Consider the following 18,372-nt stretch of genomic DNA (forward strand, 5'->3'; position numbering starts at 1 on the left):
CCAACTTGCATCGTATCCGAGTAGACCGGTGCCCAAAACAGCAACCAACTAACAAACCAACTAACTAACTAACTAACAGCCGCGAAAGAGGAAAGGTGAAGCAGGTACCAGTTAAAATCATGTGGGAGAACGTACGAACCAGAGGAAAGCATCAAGGCGGGAATCAAAAGTCAGATGTGGGGTGTCTGTGTTTGGGAGCTGGGGACTCCAAGCTGCCCCTCCCAGGATGCTGTCTGTCGGCACCGGTCCAGCACTTCCTGTGCCTCTACTCCCAACACTTCCTGTCCCTGTGCTGCAGCCCAGATCAACAGAGAGATAAGCGTGTGTGTGTGTGTGTGTGTGTGTGTGTGTGTGTGTGTGTGTGTGTGTGTGTGTGTGTGTGTGTGTGTGTGTGTGTGTGTGTGTGTGTGTGTGTGTGTGTGTGTGTGTGTGCAGCAGTCAACCTTTACAATACTCAGGGTTTTGTTATGATCCACTCCTGGTTAACAATCTTTGAACTCGCAACCCAAGCCTATAGGTCTAGGGTCTTGGGTTCAAGAACATCCAAAACAGTATGGCCTAATCCATTAAGACCGGGAACGCATCTGTGTGTCATTTTCAGATCTCTTTGACTATTCAAAAATAGCAGATATACAAGCTCATAGCTCGGCACCGAGTGCCACGCGCGCCTCCGCCCAAGTGGAGCTTACTATGAAACCGTGCTCGGGTTGTGTGTATGGCTCTGTGGCTCTGTGGCTCTGTGTGCAGTATGTGTGCAGCCGCGCCCCCATGTGACTCACGCTCTCATTGGCTGCTGACAGATGGAACTTACTAGTGGAGCTTACTATGAAACCAACCCGATCGCCCCCCAAACACGGTGAAATACCACGGATTGACAAACGGCAATTCCGTGCATAGATGACTAGGAACTCCGAAACTCCGTGCATAGGAGAACCATATCCCCCCCCATTAACTTCAATACGAGGCGGAGGCAGTGACACGTGACTTTCTCTCTACGCTCTCCCCATCACGGTGAAATAACACGGATTACAAGTCCGTAAATACACAACATGTTCGAGCTGCGTTCGCTTCTCGCGTTCGCGCGTCTTACTTGTATGAGATCATGGTCTCTTCAAGTGTGCAAAAGTCTCTCTAATTCCTATTGGTATTGAGAGAGGCCCCGTTCTTTGTGTATTGGGGCTTGTGTGTCTGCACTGTAGGTTGAACGTCCTGTTTACATTATCTCTACTGATGACAGACTCGCTTTGGAATCAGCCATCTTTGCATGCATCTCAGTCATATTCACACACACACACACACACACACACACACACACACACACACACACACACACACACACACACACACACACACACGCACACACGCACATGCACGCATACAGTAGTAGTCGCGTAGAAATGCATACAATGTATTGAGCAGCAGCATTAGTTCTTCCACTGAACCCAAAAGCCCTGTGTGCTGCTCATTAGCTTTACTGCCCTGGAATACTGCCCTGAAAGTCATTTGATTCCTGCACTCTCACTTGTCATCCTGCCTCTAAAGATGATTAAAGGAATAGTGGTCTCTTAACCCATTAAAGACCTGAAGCCGATTCTACAAAATAATGTCTTCTAGATCCCAATAGCAGCCCGCCTAGGGAGCCAGAGGCCCTGGTTGCCCCAGGTACGATTCCAGGCCAGGCCAGCAAATGTGTCGATGAAATGAAATTTGTCCCTGAGCAAGACTCTTAACCCCTAATTGCTCACAGGCCCTCATTGGAAACAAGACCGCAAGGACTTTCATGAACGGACCTGTTAAAGGAATTATCCTTATATCCTAATAGTATTCTGAAAAATTTATGTTTCTATATCAGTGGTGCACTAACTTTTCCATTTCAAGGACCCCCAAACATATATGTATTTGGCCGCGGACCCCCATCTCAAAATATTTTGCTCCAGGGACCCACAGTTAAAATGTTCGCTTTAAAAGAATATATATATTCAAAGATTTGCACACATTACACGCTCGTAGCGCGGGCACTCGGTGCCGTGTTTCAAATGGCACGTGGGTTCATAGATAATGACGGAATTGTCATACAAAAGATTAAAAATATAAGTAGGCCTAGAGATCTTTATCCATAGTACTAGCTAGCTAACCCCGTGCACATTCAACAATGTCTATTAGACTGTTTCCCATTTCCTCTGTCAGTCTTTGTAGCTCCACATTTGCATGATTACAGCTAGTGGTGATGACTACATTATGACTACTGTATATTTAAATTAAAACATTTGGCTCTACAGTGTTTACTTTGATACACTCTCCATTAGGGAGAGAGAGAGAGAGAGAGGGGGGGGGGGGGGTAATTTAGATTCCTCCAGTCCAGATGTTGACCAGTATCAAATACACTGTTGCCAGTTCTTGTCCCACGTTGCCAGACTGCAGCTGGGAGACAATCAAGCATGCCATAGTAAGCAGCGATCATTCACATTTCTTTGGGTCATTAGTGTGTCAACGAGGAATGTCTCTTGTTATACAGTAAAAGCTGCCATGGAAAGAAACCTCAAAGAAGGGTCTCTGATTCTGTTGGTACACCAACCACTACTGTACAATGTATCATTCCTCTACATTGGTCTTTTAACCCTTTAAGACCTGGAACGCATCTGTGTCATTTTAGATTTCTTTGGCTATTCAAAAATAGCAGATCTACAAGCTCTTAGCGCGGCACCGAGTGCCGCGCTACGAGCTTGTAGATCTGCTATTTTTGAAAAATGGTGAACATTTGTGCAAATCTTTGAATATATATATATATTTACAGCAAACATTTGTAACTGTAAGTCTTTGCTTCTGGGGGTCCCTGGAACAAAATATTTTGAGCAGAGGGGCCGCAGCCAAATATTTTGGGGGTCCTTGACATGAAAAAGTTTGAGAACCACTGTTATAGCAATATACGTTTCAACATATGTTCAAAAAACTGTTAGGATTTAGAAGACTTTTTGTAGAATCGGCCAAACAATTACAAATCATTGTTGTTGTTATATACAGTACTGTATTTAGCTGGGTTGATGTTATCAAGAAGAGACCAGGCTATGTGATTCGTGTCATCTATCCTCCTCGGCTCTTAACTAGATCAGTGTGTGAGGACGAGTATAACAGAGCAGCTTCTTGTACTGTGGTATCTCTCTTTTCCCTGTCCTCATTCCCCACAGATGGTTTCATTTACGTTTTGTTTTTTCTCTCTACGTGTGTGTGTGTGTGTGTGTGTGTGTGTGTGTGTGTGTGTGTGTGTGTGTGTGTGTGTGTGTGTGTGTGTGTGTGTGTGTGCGTGTGTGGCTGTGTGTGACTGTGTGTGGCTGTGTGTGGCTGTGTGTGGCTGCATGGGTGTCTGTGTGCTTGTGCAATGCATGCAGTGGTGGAAGAAGTACTCAGATATTTTACTTAAGTAAAAGTAGCAATACCACAATATAAAAATACTCTGTTACAAGTGAAAGGCCTGTGTTCAAAATGTTACTTGAGTAAAAGTACAAACGTATTGGCCTCAAAATATACTTAAAGTACCAAAAGTAAAAGTAGCCTACTAATGTTTGAAAATAGCAGATCTACAAGCTCACAACGCGTTGTGAGCATGTAGATTGGCTATTTTCAAATAGCCTATGTATAAAATGGGGCTAAAGTGGTTAATGTATGTTTTATGATATAGTAACTAAAGTTTTCAAATAATTGTAGTGGAGTAAAAGTACAATATTTGCCTCTGAGATGTAGTGGAGTAGATGTAAAAGTATTGCAAATTGGAAATACTTTAGTAAAGTAAAAAGTAACTCAAAATTGTACTTAAGTACAGTACTTAAGTACATGTACTGTATGTAAGTTACTTTCCACCACTGAATGCATGTGTGTTTGTCTGTGTGCTGGCGCATCCATGTGTGTGTTTGTGTGTGTGTGTGTGTGTGTGTGTGTGTGTGTGTGTGTGTGTGTGTGTGTGTGTGTGTGTGTGTGTGTGCGTGCGTGCGTGCGTGCGTGCGTGTGTGTGTGTGTGTCTGTCTGTGTCCATGTGTGACTGCTGATAACATCTTCCTGATACTCTGCCACAAACATTCTTCAGAGTGTATGTTTTACCATATAAGGAGTGTGTCCCCTGGCAGCCAGAGAATGTAGTGTGAGTTATACTTCAGTATAACTCACACTACATTCTCTGTCACTCGCCTGAAAATAACAGATTTAGCAAAAACAAGAGAGGAATGGAGTGGATGTTAATGGGGGTGATTTCCTGTCAAATTACTAGCTCCCTTTTTAAAACTATACAGTTTCTTCCAAAGGAAACTTGCTTCATTTGTTTATTTATTTTTTGCCATAGAACCACTCATTCATCAATATAATACCACATGTCCCAGTAGCAATGCCATCCATCATCCATCCGATTTATGTTTAGTATTTTAACAGTTTTGAATGAGCTTATCCCAAGTATGTCCTTTGACTTTACTTTACTAACATACATAGAACTATTAGTTGAACACTTTCTCAGCTGAAATAACATAACTTTAATGCTTTTTTCCTGTCCCTCTGAGACCTCAGAATGCCAGCCATACTGTACATCATTGGTTGTGGGGGCCGCCCTAATGTAGTGGTTAGTTAGACGTATACATACGCCTTTCATGCGGAAGGTCGTGGGTTTCGAACCCGACTTGGGGTCGACGTCAGCAAGGGCATGCGGTCGCAATGGGTCCCTAACGCCAAATAAAATGGGTCCAGAGCTGAGCCAGTCTGAAAACTGTCCTGGACTGGAGTCTCCAGACGTAAAAACAGATGAATGGATAGCGTTTTTAACACAAATCTTTGGTTCTTGGGGTCCCTGGCACACGGTCTGGTCCGCGGCCAAATACATATCAATTTGGGGGTCCTTGACACGAAAAAGTTTGAGAGCCACTGCTGTACATGTACATGCACTAGCAGCAATGCAGCATGCCACAGGAAAGGTCCTATCTTCTTCTCTGGACATGGATGAAAGACCAGGAGGCATGAAGACACATAATACTGTATGGACATGTTTCTTAACACATGACTGCCTGTGTCTAATCTCTCCAGAGACACACTGTTGGCGCACACAATTCTTTAATGCATGGGAAGCACTTAAAATGCTTAGAAAGCGGATGATCCCCCCCCCACACTTCCGTTTCGCTTTTGTAGTTACATAAATAAACCAAACTAATTAAGCCTATCAAAACCGCCATAAAAGGGCACCTGTCTGCAATTTGCAACTGGACCTTGACAAGAAACCCACTGTTTTTCTCTAAATATACTTTTATTGCTCAGAGTATTGATGATTTCTTGTATAGGTATATGTCTTGATGAATTGAATACACAGGACCACAATGGAAACAAACCCTGGGGGCTTTTTGTGCCTTCCTTTTAGCATTATTGTATAACTGTACCCCTGCACCTTTTGCAAACCGTTAATAAAGTATTCAATCAATCAATCAATCTAGCTTGCTGCTGCTTAGCAGAAATGGAAATTAAAATATATATATTTTAAAGGTATATTAAAATATTTTTTTTAAAGAAATGACAAACATAATTATGACAGCTTCCTGTCACAACTTTTGTGAGGTGGAGTTAATACAGACTGTAGCAATAGCATTCAGTGATTGTGGAAGAGTTGTCTGGCTTGAGAGACTAGCATGTGTCTGTGAGGCGATCCCCCACACTGTAGAGAGCAGGAGCACACAGACAAGTCACCCACACACTTTGTTTGTGTGTTGATATTTAAATAGTCAACACACAAACAAACAATCTATACTATTTGTTTTAGTGGTAAATTCATTTGACCCCATTTTGTGTCAACACAAAAACATTTAACGATGGGAAACAGACGGCTGCTAGCTGGCAATTGTGTGTGTGTGTGTGTGTGTGTGTGTGTGTGTGTGTGTGTGTGTGTGTGTGTGTGTGTGTGTGTGTGTGTGTGTGTGTGTGTGTGTGTGTGTGTGTGTGTGTGTGTGTGTGCGTGCGTGCACGCTTTAGACATGCATCAGTGTTTGCATGTGTGTATTTTTGCTCGAGTGTTTCTGGCGCTTTTTTACAGCGTCCAGCCTGCCTGTTGAGTTGACCTGCAGCGCATGAATAGAATGTTTGTTTGCATGTGAAGGGCATTCTCCCCGGCCCATTGCTTTACTCAGGAAATAACACGATCTGTTGTTTCAGGCTCCGCATACAGTATATTCTGCCTCATTTGCCCCATGCGCCCCGGGGTTCATGGTGACACGTAGATTACAGCTCTCCATAAATAGGTTGAAATGGTTCTTCACCCCAAAAATGACTTTCCCTATCACTTACACACCCTGTGTTGGCTTGAATACAAAGATAATTTAAATGTCTATCTCATTCCTTTACAGTGAATGAAGAATTCAAAAGCAAAGAAAATAGAGTTGCAAAAGAAGAGAATTGGGAAAAAATAGGGGGCCAGGATTAACAGCAGCAAACCTTTTTTCAAAAGTCTGTTTATAAACTCGAAAATGTAACCTTTTAATTCACTTCCGTGGTTAATTGTCACACGAATGACGCAAATGTTCACATGCACACGCCTGGGCAGGTGTGTGCATGTGAACTGAGCTCCTGTTGCCCCGGCACCGCGTTCCTTGCTCGTGCATGACACGGTTTGCACCGGAAGTGAATTAAAACGTAAAATTTAGCAGCTTAAAGTAATGTTTTGGAAGAACCGAAAAGGAATGTGATGTGCAAATGAAAATTCTCCTTGTATTCACGGGGTGAGTAACTAATAGGAAAAAAAATATCTGTTTTGGGTGAAGTACTCCTTTAAGCTTGATTTGTTTAGTTGAGCACTCATGCACCAAAAATAGCTGATCTACAAGCTCACAACGCATCACGTCGTGACGTGTCGTGAGATTGTAGATATGCTATTTTTGGCATGCAACACCGTAGTACAACAGAGTATAATGAAATACTGCCTTACTGGCCGCCAGCTGGGAATAGTAAGGCTATATACAGTAGGAAGAAAAGACAGAAAGAAGGAGGGAAGAAGATGACAGGCACCGGAAGGGGGGTTTCTTGAGATATTCTGTGCACAAATGGTTGTGTACTGCCTGCTCTCACCGACCGTTTCTGTTGTATTGCTGCGCTGAAGCCGTGATCAACTGTATACGGTTAGCGTAATACACAAATCTTCAGATGCTCTCTGGGCTCGAGCTGCAAGAATTAACGTGAAGCACAGGATACAACCATTTACAGGATGTATAGATTTTGTGTATTTGTATTTCTGGCACGCCCTTAGTGCCCTGACGTTGTGTGTCTCACACACACACAACAGTATAAACACATGCGCAGAAAGAACGTAGTTGTAATTGCTACATGGTGTGAACAACTGGAAGAAATACCCATCGATCGTGCGCAGCCATGAGAAAAGTTGGATACACAAAGGAGGCTGTGCAGGAAATGCTTTCATACAAAGCCAAGAGCAGAAGACATTAATGTCCAGCTGCTAAAGCAACATGCTGCTGACCAGAGCGAGAGGCGAGATGGTAAAAAAAACTCAGTGGTAAAAAAAGGAATCCAGAGCTACTTACAATTGTCATCTAACACATTAAAGTGCTTATAGTTAATTAAACTCGGAGGAGTCCATGTGGTTACATTTTTACGCTCTTCGGAGCTAAACCAAAACTGACAGTGAACCTCGGAACATCAACATCTGGCCACGCCCACTATTAATGCCCGCCACTTTATTTTCCATTTCCGGCGCCAATGGAAGGCATGTCTGAAAAATGGTCAGTCTATGACAGAGTGGAATGGAATGGAATGGCGGTCTGCACAAAATAGTCATTAGCTTTCCCCATGTGCTCTGTAAGTTATCTCCATTGATCTCTGGTGTTCTTTCTCCTCCTCTATCGTAAATAAAGTCTCAGTCTGAGTGACATTATTATCTGTCAGCATGACCTTTTTGTGCTGTCATTTTGTGCCTGTCAACTGAATTTTGGTGTTTGTCTACTTGACTGACTGGCTGATTTACAGACTTTACCAGCTACTGAACTCTGGGCTAGATTAGCTTTAAAATTATTGCACACACTCTGTAATTATGTGGAAAAATAGTGTCTGTTTGTCCAGTGCAGGCTTCTACTTCACTGTAGTAGGGAATGAAGTTGTGCTTTTGGCATGGTGAGAGAGCACACACACACACACACAGTTCTTAATGCGGGTCAGTGAAGACAAACCCATCTTTGGCAACAGTAGTACAATCATGGAAATATCCCGTTCCATTTGTAACAACATTGAATGTTAATACAGTAATTTAATATAACATGGTAAATGTGACTAGATAGTAGATGTGTCCAGTGAAGTCTTTTGAATCAGAGAGGTCAGGGTCAACTCTGTTTGAATGTGGCTCCGTAGGGGGTTGGCTATTGGATAAACTCCCTGAGCAACAGAAAGGAAATGCCTTTATGCGTCTCTGTTTGCCTCTGCTGCTCTTCATTGTTTACCAAAGGCAGAGGAGTAGCCCTTTTATTTTCCTACTTGCACAGTAAAATGTGTTAAACTTAACTCTGAGTGTAATGTGTGACAGTGTAGTGTTAATTCAACTCTCAGACTACTGTGGATACTAGGGGTTCGACTCCTCCACGGTGCCCCCGGTTTGGCCGTTCCAAACAAACACAAATGCCTGTGTTTGTGGATGGGAAGCCGGGTGGGACTTCATGGCGACTTCATGTGTATTGGAGGAGAAGTTTGTCTACACGCTCCTCAAGATGAATAAGTAGGGGTTGGCACAACTTGGCAGTGACAGAGATGGCAGTGACAGGGTGGGCAGTGACAGGGACTACAAACATGGGGAGAATTGGCAAATGCCTAAATTGTGGAGAGATTGGAAAATCAGCGGCTGTTAATACTCATGTTTCTTGCGAGACTGTCAATAAAAGATCTTCCAAGGATCTCCGGCTGTTTGCAATTAATTTCTTATGCAACCGGCTCTGCTCCAACACTGATATATGAAACATGAGTCACCCCAGAGAGCTCAAAGAAGAGGTTATTGTATCCCAGTTTCTCATTGTACACAGATGGTATCTGTCCGATTGATTTTCTGCTTCATTTCAACTTCTTTATTTGAATTCAATATCAACCACGCCCCCTGGGGAACTGTGATGGGGAGTTTGTATAACCTCAGTAATTATTCAGTTGATACAGAGAGTAAGGCCCTGGATAAAGATGGCTTTCTCATCCTAGGCCTTACTACTGTAGTGACTTAGTTGAGCTGATAATACTTCATGACAAGCTAGTAGTGTCTCAAAATTGCGGTGAATTCTCATTATTATGGGATTTCTACCATTTGAATAACGTGACACATAAACAAAATTACTGCTGCTGTGGATGTTAACCACTTAAGCTCTAAAGGGTCTAAAGTGTGATTTATTATTATTTTTTTGGGGATCTTTTTCTGCCTTTATTGATAGGAAAGTAGGTTGACAGGAAATGGGGAGAGAGATGGGGCGGTGACACGTTTTTTGTAATAGTTATTTGATACTAAATAGTCAATCTACAAGCTGTGAGCTTGTAGAACGGCTATTTTTGATTATTTTGGAAAAGTCTGTAAAATTCTTGAAAAAGACCCTAACACACTATGAAAGTTAGGAGTCATCGTATGACTTACATAAGCTGTGTTATTGCGATCTCAATTACTGAATCCAGGTTGCATTCTTTAGGTTGTGTATTTTGGAATTCGATCCCTCTAAAGGATCTGAGGTATGTCCTACTTTCCCGAAGGCACCCTCAAGCGAAAACCATCCTACCTCAACAACAACCGTATTCTTAGTCTGCACAAGAAAATCCTCAGTGTTCATGTATCCATTTGTAACTCCCCGCGTGTAAAATAAATGTCACCAAATGGACCGTACGGTTACATTTGTACACTCAGAGTTAAATGAACTCTACAGTGTGAAGGATGCTTTTGAGAAAGGGGAGTGAGGTCATGGTGAAGAAGCGGTGCTCCTCTGAGGGGCAGACTATATAAGAGCCCGTGTTTTTCACTTCCTCACGCTGTTAGTGATCCGGAGAGTGTAATGGACAGTGTCTAAAATATGACACCATGCTGTCAGAGAAGATTAAAATTGCTCTCTGAACTTTCATCCCTCTCTTTATTATGCCTCCGCTGGCCACAGCTGAGGCATTATGCATTGTGACCGTCCGGAGTCCGTCCATCCGTCTGTCCATACATACATCTGCCTGCCAGTTATCGTGCACGCGATATCTCAGGAACACCTTTTAAAACCTTTTTTCCTCACATACGGTATTTCAAGAACAATAAAAAACAGGATTTAACAGATAGACAAAACACAAATGAAAGAGAAGAAGACAAAACAAACCAAAAATGAAAAAGAAACATACATAACAAAACCAATCTCAGGAACACCTTGAGGGTATTTCTTCACATTTTGTACAAACATCCACTCAAGGATGAACTGACTTGACTGATAAGTCATGGTAATTGTGACCTCACAATTTACTTTCATTTTGCCTAAAATTTCATTTTGCCTAAAATTTCATTTTGCCTAAAAAATACACTTAACTCCTTTTATTAAATTCCTTACTCCGAACGTGAATTCATACAAAGTGGTTAAACCCTTTCTCCTCAGCTGTTCCCATTTCTGCTCATTCTCAATCACAGTAAAACATTTTGCATTCATTTAACTGTAAATGGCTCCATTTGTATCTCTTCAGAGTTAAATGAGCACTGGCGATTTTACTGTGCATTCCTCTGTCCATTCCTCTCCCCTTTTCAAACCTCATTCAATCCTGGTTTAACTATGAACGTCCCTTTTTACAATCTTTAGAGGAACACCTATGATGTTTCAGTGTGGAGGGGGGAGGCCCACCTGTGCACACAAGTTGGATAATGGGGTTGGATGGAGAGGAAAAGCAAGGTTGGATGGGTGTATGACCTCTGTTGCTCTCTCTCTCTCTCTCTCTCAGGCGGAGGGCGATGTAGCAGCTCTGAACCGTCGTATCCAGCTGGTGGAGGAGGAGTTGGACCGGGCCCAGGAGAGGCTGGCCACGGCACTGCAGAAACTGGAGGAGGCCGAGAAGGCTGCGGACGAAAGCGAGAGGTCAGTCGAGTTCACATTACTTTGAATTACAGACAATTGAGAGAAAAAGGAGTCAGGGGGTCCAGGATCAGCCTCGGTTTTCTGTCTCTGCAGTTGTCTTGTGACAGTGCAGAGTCTGTCCTGTGCGTGCGTGCGTGCGTGCGTGCGTGCGTGCGTGCGTGCGTGCGTGCGTGCGTGCGTGCGTGCGTGCGTGCGTGCGTGCGTGTGTGCATGCGTGCGTGCTCACACACTCCCACGCTCGACTGTGTGCCTCTGTGTAAGCGAATGTGTGTGTTGTACGTGTACACTATATTTTCATTTATCTCTAGCAGTAGTAGAGCTTCATTTGTCTGTCTGTCTGTCTGTCTGTCTGTGAATTCCACACATCTCTGTATGTGTGTGGATATCATATTTGATGATGATGCGATGAATAGTACTGAAGTTATGTATGAAAAATGTGTTAATTAATAATTGACATTCTTGACCTTGGTCTATGACCACCAAATTACACCATAATGTCAGATATTGAGTTAGAGATATATAGGGTAATATAAAAAGTTTCATGGCCTGGTGTTGGGAAGTGTATTTCTACAGTGTGTGTGTGTGTATTGTACACAGACCAATAAGCCTACTTACAAGTGATTGCGTTTAAGTCCAGATCTGAGTGTCTTTAACCTTTGTGTGTCTCTTATGCAATTAGAGGGATGAAGGTGATTGAAAACCGGGCGTGTAAGGACGAGGAGAAGATGGAGATACAAGAGATGCAGCTGAAGGAGGCCAAACACATTGCTGAGGAGGCTGACCGCAAATATGAGGAGGTGAGTCAGAAGTAGACAGATGTGGTGACCCCTTTTCTAGCACTGCATACCGATCAACACGCTCACAACACATTGCAATGCAATGCATTGTGAGCTTGTCAATTGGCTATTTTTGGCAAGCAGTATGAATTCAGCATTTTTCTTCTTATGAGCGATTATGACTATTGTCAGAATAGTGTTAAGATGATATGAACAAAATTTGCCATTTTCAGGTGGCCCGTAAGCTGGTGATTCTAGAGGGAGAGCTGGAGCGGGCTGAGGAAAGAGCTGAGGTCTCAGAACTGTAAGTACAACATACCCTTCACCTTAACACAATACTGTATATTCCAGGATCAGAGCTAAACATCTATCTGTGGTCCCCCTCCCTCCCGACAGTAAAGCCAGCGACTTGGAGGAAGAGCTAAAAAATGTGACCAACAACCTCAAGTCCCTAGAAGCTTCTTCTGAGAAGGTGAGTGTGAACAGAACAGAGTTTGAACCCTGTGGATTGTAATAACAGAAGGATGTTCAATCGAGTTTCTGAGTTTAATTGACAACAAATCCACCTATCTGGCACAGGTATAAACAAGCACATAGTTACTTGTAAATACTATTTGGCAGAGGTCTGATCCCACTACAAGAAGTTCCCTGTGTTCTGACATTTGAACCCATCCTTAATATTAAAGGGACAGTCATTTCAGGGAGGCATACCTCATCCTTAAAGAGAGCAGACTGCCTTCATTATAATTGTGCAAAGAACCTAGTGGAACCAACTATAACCTATTATTTTCTCCAGAAATTGTTTAGATCAAAACCTCAACGTGAAGGTCATTTGATAGATAACTATTATAAGTATATGGTTGCAGACCACTTACTGAAATCACTAAACATCTAACAAATTGGTCTGTGGGGGTTTATTTGAAACACTCTGCAGTGATGGGCACACAGTGTGAAACCTGCCCAGACTTCTACAGTACATTCCTCCCCAGGCACAGGCAGGCAGTCTGACAGGGTGCCAAGCCCTGACACAAGATTGCTCTCGCTTCAGCAAAACATGAAATGCCTTGTTTGACATTATCACAGTGCCAGGCTCTGCCTTGGGTTGGGAACAACACAGCATGCCATGTTCCCAGTACCCATGGCGATACCATGCCATGCCATCTGTGTGTATCCACATGCATGTGTGTGGTTGCATGTTTGTGTAGAGCGAAAACACATAGCTGTATTGGCAAGGTGCTTCGGGACTAGTCAGACTAGTCCCGAACCCGGATGAAGGCAGTATGGACTGCTGAAACGTTGGCCTTTTCTATGTAAATAAATGTGTGTAAGTGAACGAGCGAGTGTGAAGCAACATGCTTGTGTAACCACCAGTGGTGTAAAGTAACTAAGTAAATTTACTCAAGTACTGTACTTTTTACTTTACTGGAGTATTTCCAGTTTTCAGTACTTTTACTTCTACTCCACTACACCTCAGAGGCAAATATTGTACTTTTACTCCACTACAATAGTTTGAAAACATTAGTTACTAGTTACTTTGCAGATATAGATTATTACATTATAAAACATACTAACCACTTTAGCCCTATTTTATACCTAGGCTATTTGAAAATAGCCGATCTACAAGCTCACAACGCGTCGTATCGCGACGCGTTGTGAGCTTGTACAGTAGATTTTGATACCAACACTTTTGTACTTTTACTCAAGTAAATTTTGAATTCCAGACTTTTACTTGTAACAGAGTACTTTGCAGTATTGATACTTTTACTTAAGTAAAACACTTGAGTACTTTTCCCACCACTGTGTGTAACCACCTGGATTCAAAATTGGGTCTCCCACTTGGGGAACACCTACCACTCATCCAAAGGGAGAATTACCCTCCCCCCTCGCCAAGAGAGATATTAACCATCTGGTCCTACAGACACAGCTACACTGTGTCCATTCACAACCACACGTGCATCTCCGCTATAAATAAACTCTTGTCGTGTCTGTGATTTTCAACAGTACTCAGAAAAAGAGGACAAGTATGAGGAAGAGATCAAGGTTCTCAGTGACAAGCTGAAAGAGGTGAGACAATTCTGCTGGGGGTGTTCACACTACACACACACAATGTCAATGCACAAAAAACAGGAAATGTTGTTGCACTACTAGGCTTTTACTGAGAACTGTTGGCACTCTTTAAAGAATATGCGGTGGCTAATGTCCAGCCCAATTAGTTCAATGTATTAGCAGCATGAGCAAATAAAACGTAGGCTAGTGTAAGTGAACACTACGTTTACTTTCACCTTGCACTTTTGTTTGCCACAATGTTATTTACGCAAGGAAATTGAATTATTTCAGACATTAGTCCTGGCAAATTGAAGCTGCTGAATGTGTCCACTGCAGTTTACAAAATGCTTTCAGGTTCAAATAATTTAATCTGAAATGAATAAATGAAGGTTTATGCCCTCGCCACTGCACAAGCAACTCCTACTGGTTGGTGACAGACTCAGGGCGCCTGTAAAGCGGGGAGTGAATCTCTGCACACACTATGCTCTCCCAATAAAACTCATCGCTGTCAGGTGAAAAGAAGTGGTTTGCGACCCCATGTGTATCAGGGGAGGCACGTGGTTGTCTACAGTGTAGACAACCACGTGCCTCCCCTGGGATCTTTTGGCTATGCCAGGGGTGCCTTGGCACCAAAAAGGTTGACAAACACTGGTCTACACCAGTGGTTCTCAACCTGTGGCTCAGGGGGGGTCCCCAGATGATTAGCTTAATGTCTAACATTGTTGATACTTAACAAGCAGCGAGGACTTCAATTACAAAGGCAACTGACCGTTCTAGATCAAATTTGTCACAAAGCCTGACGTAACTATTTCTGTGTTCCTCTCACCAGGCTGAGACCCGTGCAGAGTTTGCTGAGAGGACAGTGGCCAAACTGGAAAAGTCCATTGATGACCTGGAAGGTATGAGAGCACAGTATACACACACACATTTAATAAAATGCTCAGAGAAAATAGGTTCTGTTTTTTTCCATGGTTTCTTTTTAAGCAAAATATGCTATATAATTTGTGGATAAAAATGATGGGGGTCAGGTATTCATTCTTTCAGTAGCATGGCCTTTCTCTCAGACTGACTATAGCTCTTAAATGAAAACAAATGCTTAGGATGTAGTGACGCATTCACTGTCAGTGAATAAGCAGACCTGTCAAGCGTCGTCGGGGAACCCCAAGTGAGCAGTTTGGTGTAGTTTCTTCTAGGTCAAGGGGGGCCTTGTTACCCAACCCTCCATTATGTCCAGTCCAACATTGCATTTAATGCAAACGTCCCTTATCCTTACGCAGTACATTTTGACGTGGGTCCCAGCCCAGGGGTGTCCCGTTTCAGCAAGTTTGGAAATATTTTCTCTCGAAAGAAAAGGTTTCCTTGCCAAACGCATGGAAACTCCTTACTAAGACAAGCTAATAAAATTCAGCCCGGGTCTCCAGTGTAAAGAACTATGCAGTGGCCCTTTTCTCCTACAAGTGCAAGGCCCTCCTTTCTTGGGGAACAACTAGGCTAGGTCTGCTGTGCTGCGAAGAGGACAGAATGTGCTCAAATGTTTTTAGGTCAGCATTATTTAGTTGTTGAACCACAGGCAACTTAGTTTATGGGAGTTATTGGGGCCCCTTTATGAGATATTTAGTCCAGACTTAAATGCTCAAAGCTGTCACTCAGCAAAAGGGCTTGCAACGTGTTTTTGTTTCATGTTTGTGAGCCGCAGATATGTATCGTTCATTCTTCAGCACATTTCTGCATCTTAAAAATGCTGTTCTGTCTTTTTTTCTCCTATCTCTCCCTCTGTCGCTCTTTGCCTCCCATCTTTCATTCTCTTTCTGCCCTGTTGCTGCCGTCCATGGCATCTGCCTGTACTTCCTGTCAACCTTTGACCTCCAGATGAACTATATGCTCAGAAGCTCAAGTATAAGGCCATCAGTGAGGAGCTGGACCATGCCCTCAATGACATGACCTCTCTGTAGATACTTCTCCCTCTCTCTCCCTGGGTCTCTCTCTCTCTCTCTCTCTCTCTCTCTCTCTCTCTCTCTCTCTCTCTCTCTCTCTTTCTTTCACGCTTCTAGAAGACTTTCTGAATTTCTACCTTTTCTCTCATCCTTTTCTGGTGCCTTCTGTCCATCTCACTGTGCAAGACAATCAGTGCACAGATAGTTCAATTCAATTCATTAAAAGTATTTTCCTTTCCTACATTGCCACTTTCTTTCTTTCTTCTTTCAGTTTTTTACTTAAGTTTATATTGTAGCTTGATATAGAATTAAACAGTCAACCAGTTACATGATTTTGAACAAATACACTACGTAAAAGGCTGGGGAACAGTTTGCTCTTACATCATCCATCTCTATTATGATACCTAGTATCAACAAGTCGTACTTTATAAGGTGAGACTTTATTTGATGTTAGCATGAATGTGTGCAGTGTGCCCCTCACTGTGATGACCCTAATGTCAAATAATGCCCCGTTGTGTTTATGGGGACCCATTCATGGGTTCCTGTGTGTGTTTTGTTTTCTAGTGTGTATTTATACTGATAACAACACTAAAACAACATCTTAATACAATGAATGATCTCTACATTCTAATACACAGGGTTTTCATGAATCAGTAGACCATTTTACTAATGCAGAGTAACAATCAGCACTTTATGCATGCACATTTATATATTAATAATATAATTATTATATGGGGCTGGGTTTTTTATTTTGCATGTGGAACAACTTAACATAACCAAAGCAGTTATGCAAAACATCTGTTCAATGCACAGGCAAAGCACTGTGAAAGAGCCATGCTTTGTGTGGAATATTCTTTTCCTCGTGACAAAAAATGTGTTATATAATTGCAATTGTTTCAGTGGTATTGATTCTTTAATTGCGTTTTAACATCTCTCTTTCTGTGCCTTTCTCTCTAGAAAAACTATCATTTGCCAAAGAGGAGAATCTGGGCATGCATCAAGTCCTGGACCAGACTTTGCAGGAGCTCAACAGCTTATAAGCACACAGAGAGGATGAGATATTCATGCTACATTCCATCAATGTTCAACTCCATTCCACATTTTGAGCTGTAAAGTCTTATTCTCCAGGGAGAAGGGGATTAACTTAATACTTAGTACCCTAAGTTTTTTCATTTTATTTTTTCATTCTAAGGCACAACTTTATTTCTGCAATGACATTCTTGAGCTGACAAAATCATTCAGAACACATCACCATTTTTGTATGTTGTCCTATGTTTGCAGACTTTCTCTATCAGGAGCTGTTTTTGACCACTTTTGTATAAAGAATGGACAAAGAATATATTTGCAAAACACCCATTACCTTTTGATCTGGTCACTCAAGAGTTTAAACCTTTTCTAGTGTCACATTTTCAAAGCTTATACTGTAGAATCTTGTCTTATAGAATAGATTACATTTGCTTGGTCGCCATTAGAGTGTGGCTCACAAGCGCCATCTGGTGGTGTTAAATGAGGATGGGGATAGACTACCTACATGCAAAACAAACTTTGATGTTGATCACAGGCTCCTCTGTGCCATCTTGACAGTTATTTCTATTCTTAATACATCTGTGTGTAAACAACATTACGGTCATGTGGACAGGTGACCACATGGAAAATATACATTCATCTCTGGTGCTCGGTGTGAAATAATGCTATACGTATTATCTTCAATGTGAAATACTTCGTTCACATTTCATACATTAAAAGTGGAAGCAAAAAATTACTCTGCCCCTCATAAATGATCCTGCAGTACCTGTCTGTTCAAGATGAACAGAATCTATGCAAATACAGTATGTCAAAAGCTTTTTCAAACCATGTACATTATGGCAATGTGTAGAACCAATGTGTTTTTTATCAAATACAATATGTGCACATGTGTCATGCACCGACATATTTTGTCATATTTCTTCAAAACACTACCTTTCCATGACATTGACCTGTCCACTGATGTTTCCTGTAATGGCTGAGTTATATTTCATAGCATTACAGTATATGCTCTTATTACACTGCAATGCCTTGTTTTTAATTTAACTCGGATTGTAAAAATGGACACGTGGGACCACACTCTCCGAGTTAAATTATCACTCAGGGTTTTGCAGTGTGTAATGAACCTTAAAACCACTGGAGCCTGAGTCAAGTTTTGTAAACCGTGGATACTTGTTGTATATAGTAGATTAACGTTAGGTATGGTCAATGAGAAGTTGTATTGTTCAGATTTTTACACCACTTTTTTGGCAGGGGCACTCTTGAAACCAAAGAATACACATGCCAGAGATTATAAAACCATAAAATATTATATTTGTTGTTGCAGGTGATCATGGTTGTATTTCACTCTTAAGCCATGAAAAAGCCTAACATAACATGTATCTGGTTTTGAAGCATTTCATTCACTTGCCCCCACTTTCAACTTAATAAATTTTTTACAAAACAACTTCACTGACTGTTTTACTTACCATATCTTTATAACAAAATGCATATTTAATTGGCATACAAAAGAACCAT

General features: G+C 42.0%; 1 protein-coding gene across 3 annotated transcripts in view; it reads left to right on the forward strand.

Annotated features, from left to right (window-relative positions):
* tpm4a (tropomyosin 4a) overlaps positions 1-18,301 on the forward strand; it is a 30,658-nt gene extending 12,357 nt beyond the window's left edge. For 2 of the 3 annotated variants that reach the window (XM_080431001.1, XM_080431002.1), the window contains 7 exons: positions 10,942-11,075; positions 11,755-11,872; positions 12,085-12,155; positions 12,248-12,323; positions 13,853-13,915; positions 14,727-14,796; positions 16,789-18,301. In XM_080431001.1, the coding sequence (XP_080287127.1) occupies positions 10,942-11,075; positions 11,755-11,872; positions 12,085-12,155; positions 12,248-12,323; positions 13,853-13,915; positions 14,727-14,796; positions 16,789-16,871 (615 nt within the window). In that variant the 3' untranslated portion in view covers positions 16,872-18,301. Of the gene's footprint in view, positions 1-10,941; positions 11,076-11,754; positions 11,873-12,084; positions 12,156-12,247; positions 12,324-13,852; positions 13,916-14,726; positions 14,797-15,766; positions 15,865-16,788 lie in introns of those variants that run through there. The other variant, XM_080431003.1, reaches the window with a different exon arrangement.
* Positions 18,302-18,372: the final 71 nt, after the last annotated feature.

Source organism: Gymnoscopelus braueri, assembly GCF_963280865.1.
Source record: "Gymnoscopelus braueri genome assembly, chromosome: 6".
Taxonomy (NCBI): domain Eukaryota; kingdom Metazoa; phylum Chordata; class Actinopteri; order Myctophiformes; family Myctophidae; genus Gymnoscopelus; species Gymnoscopelus braueri.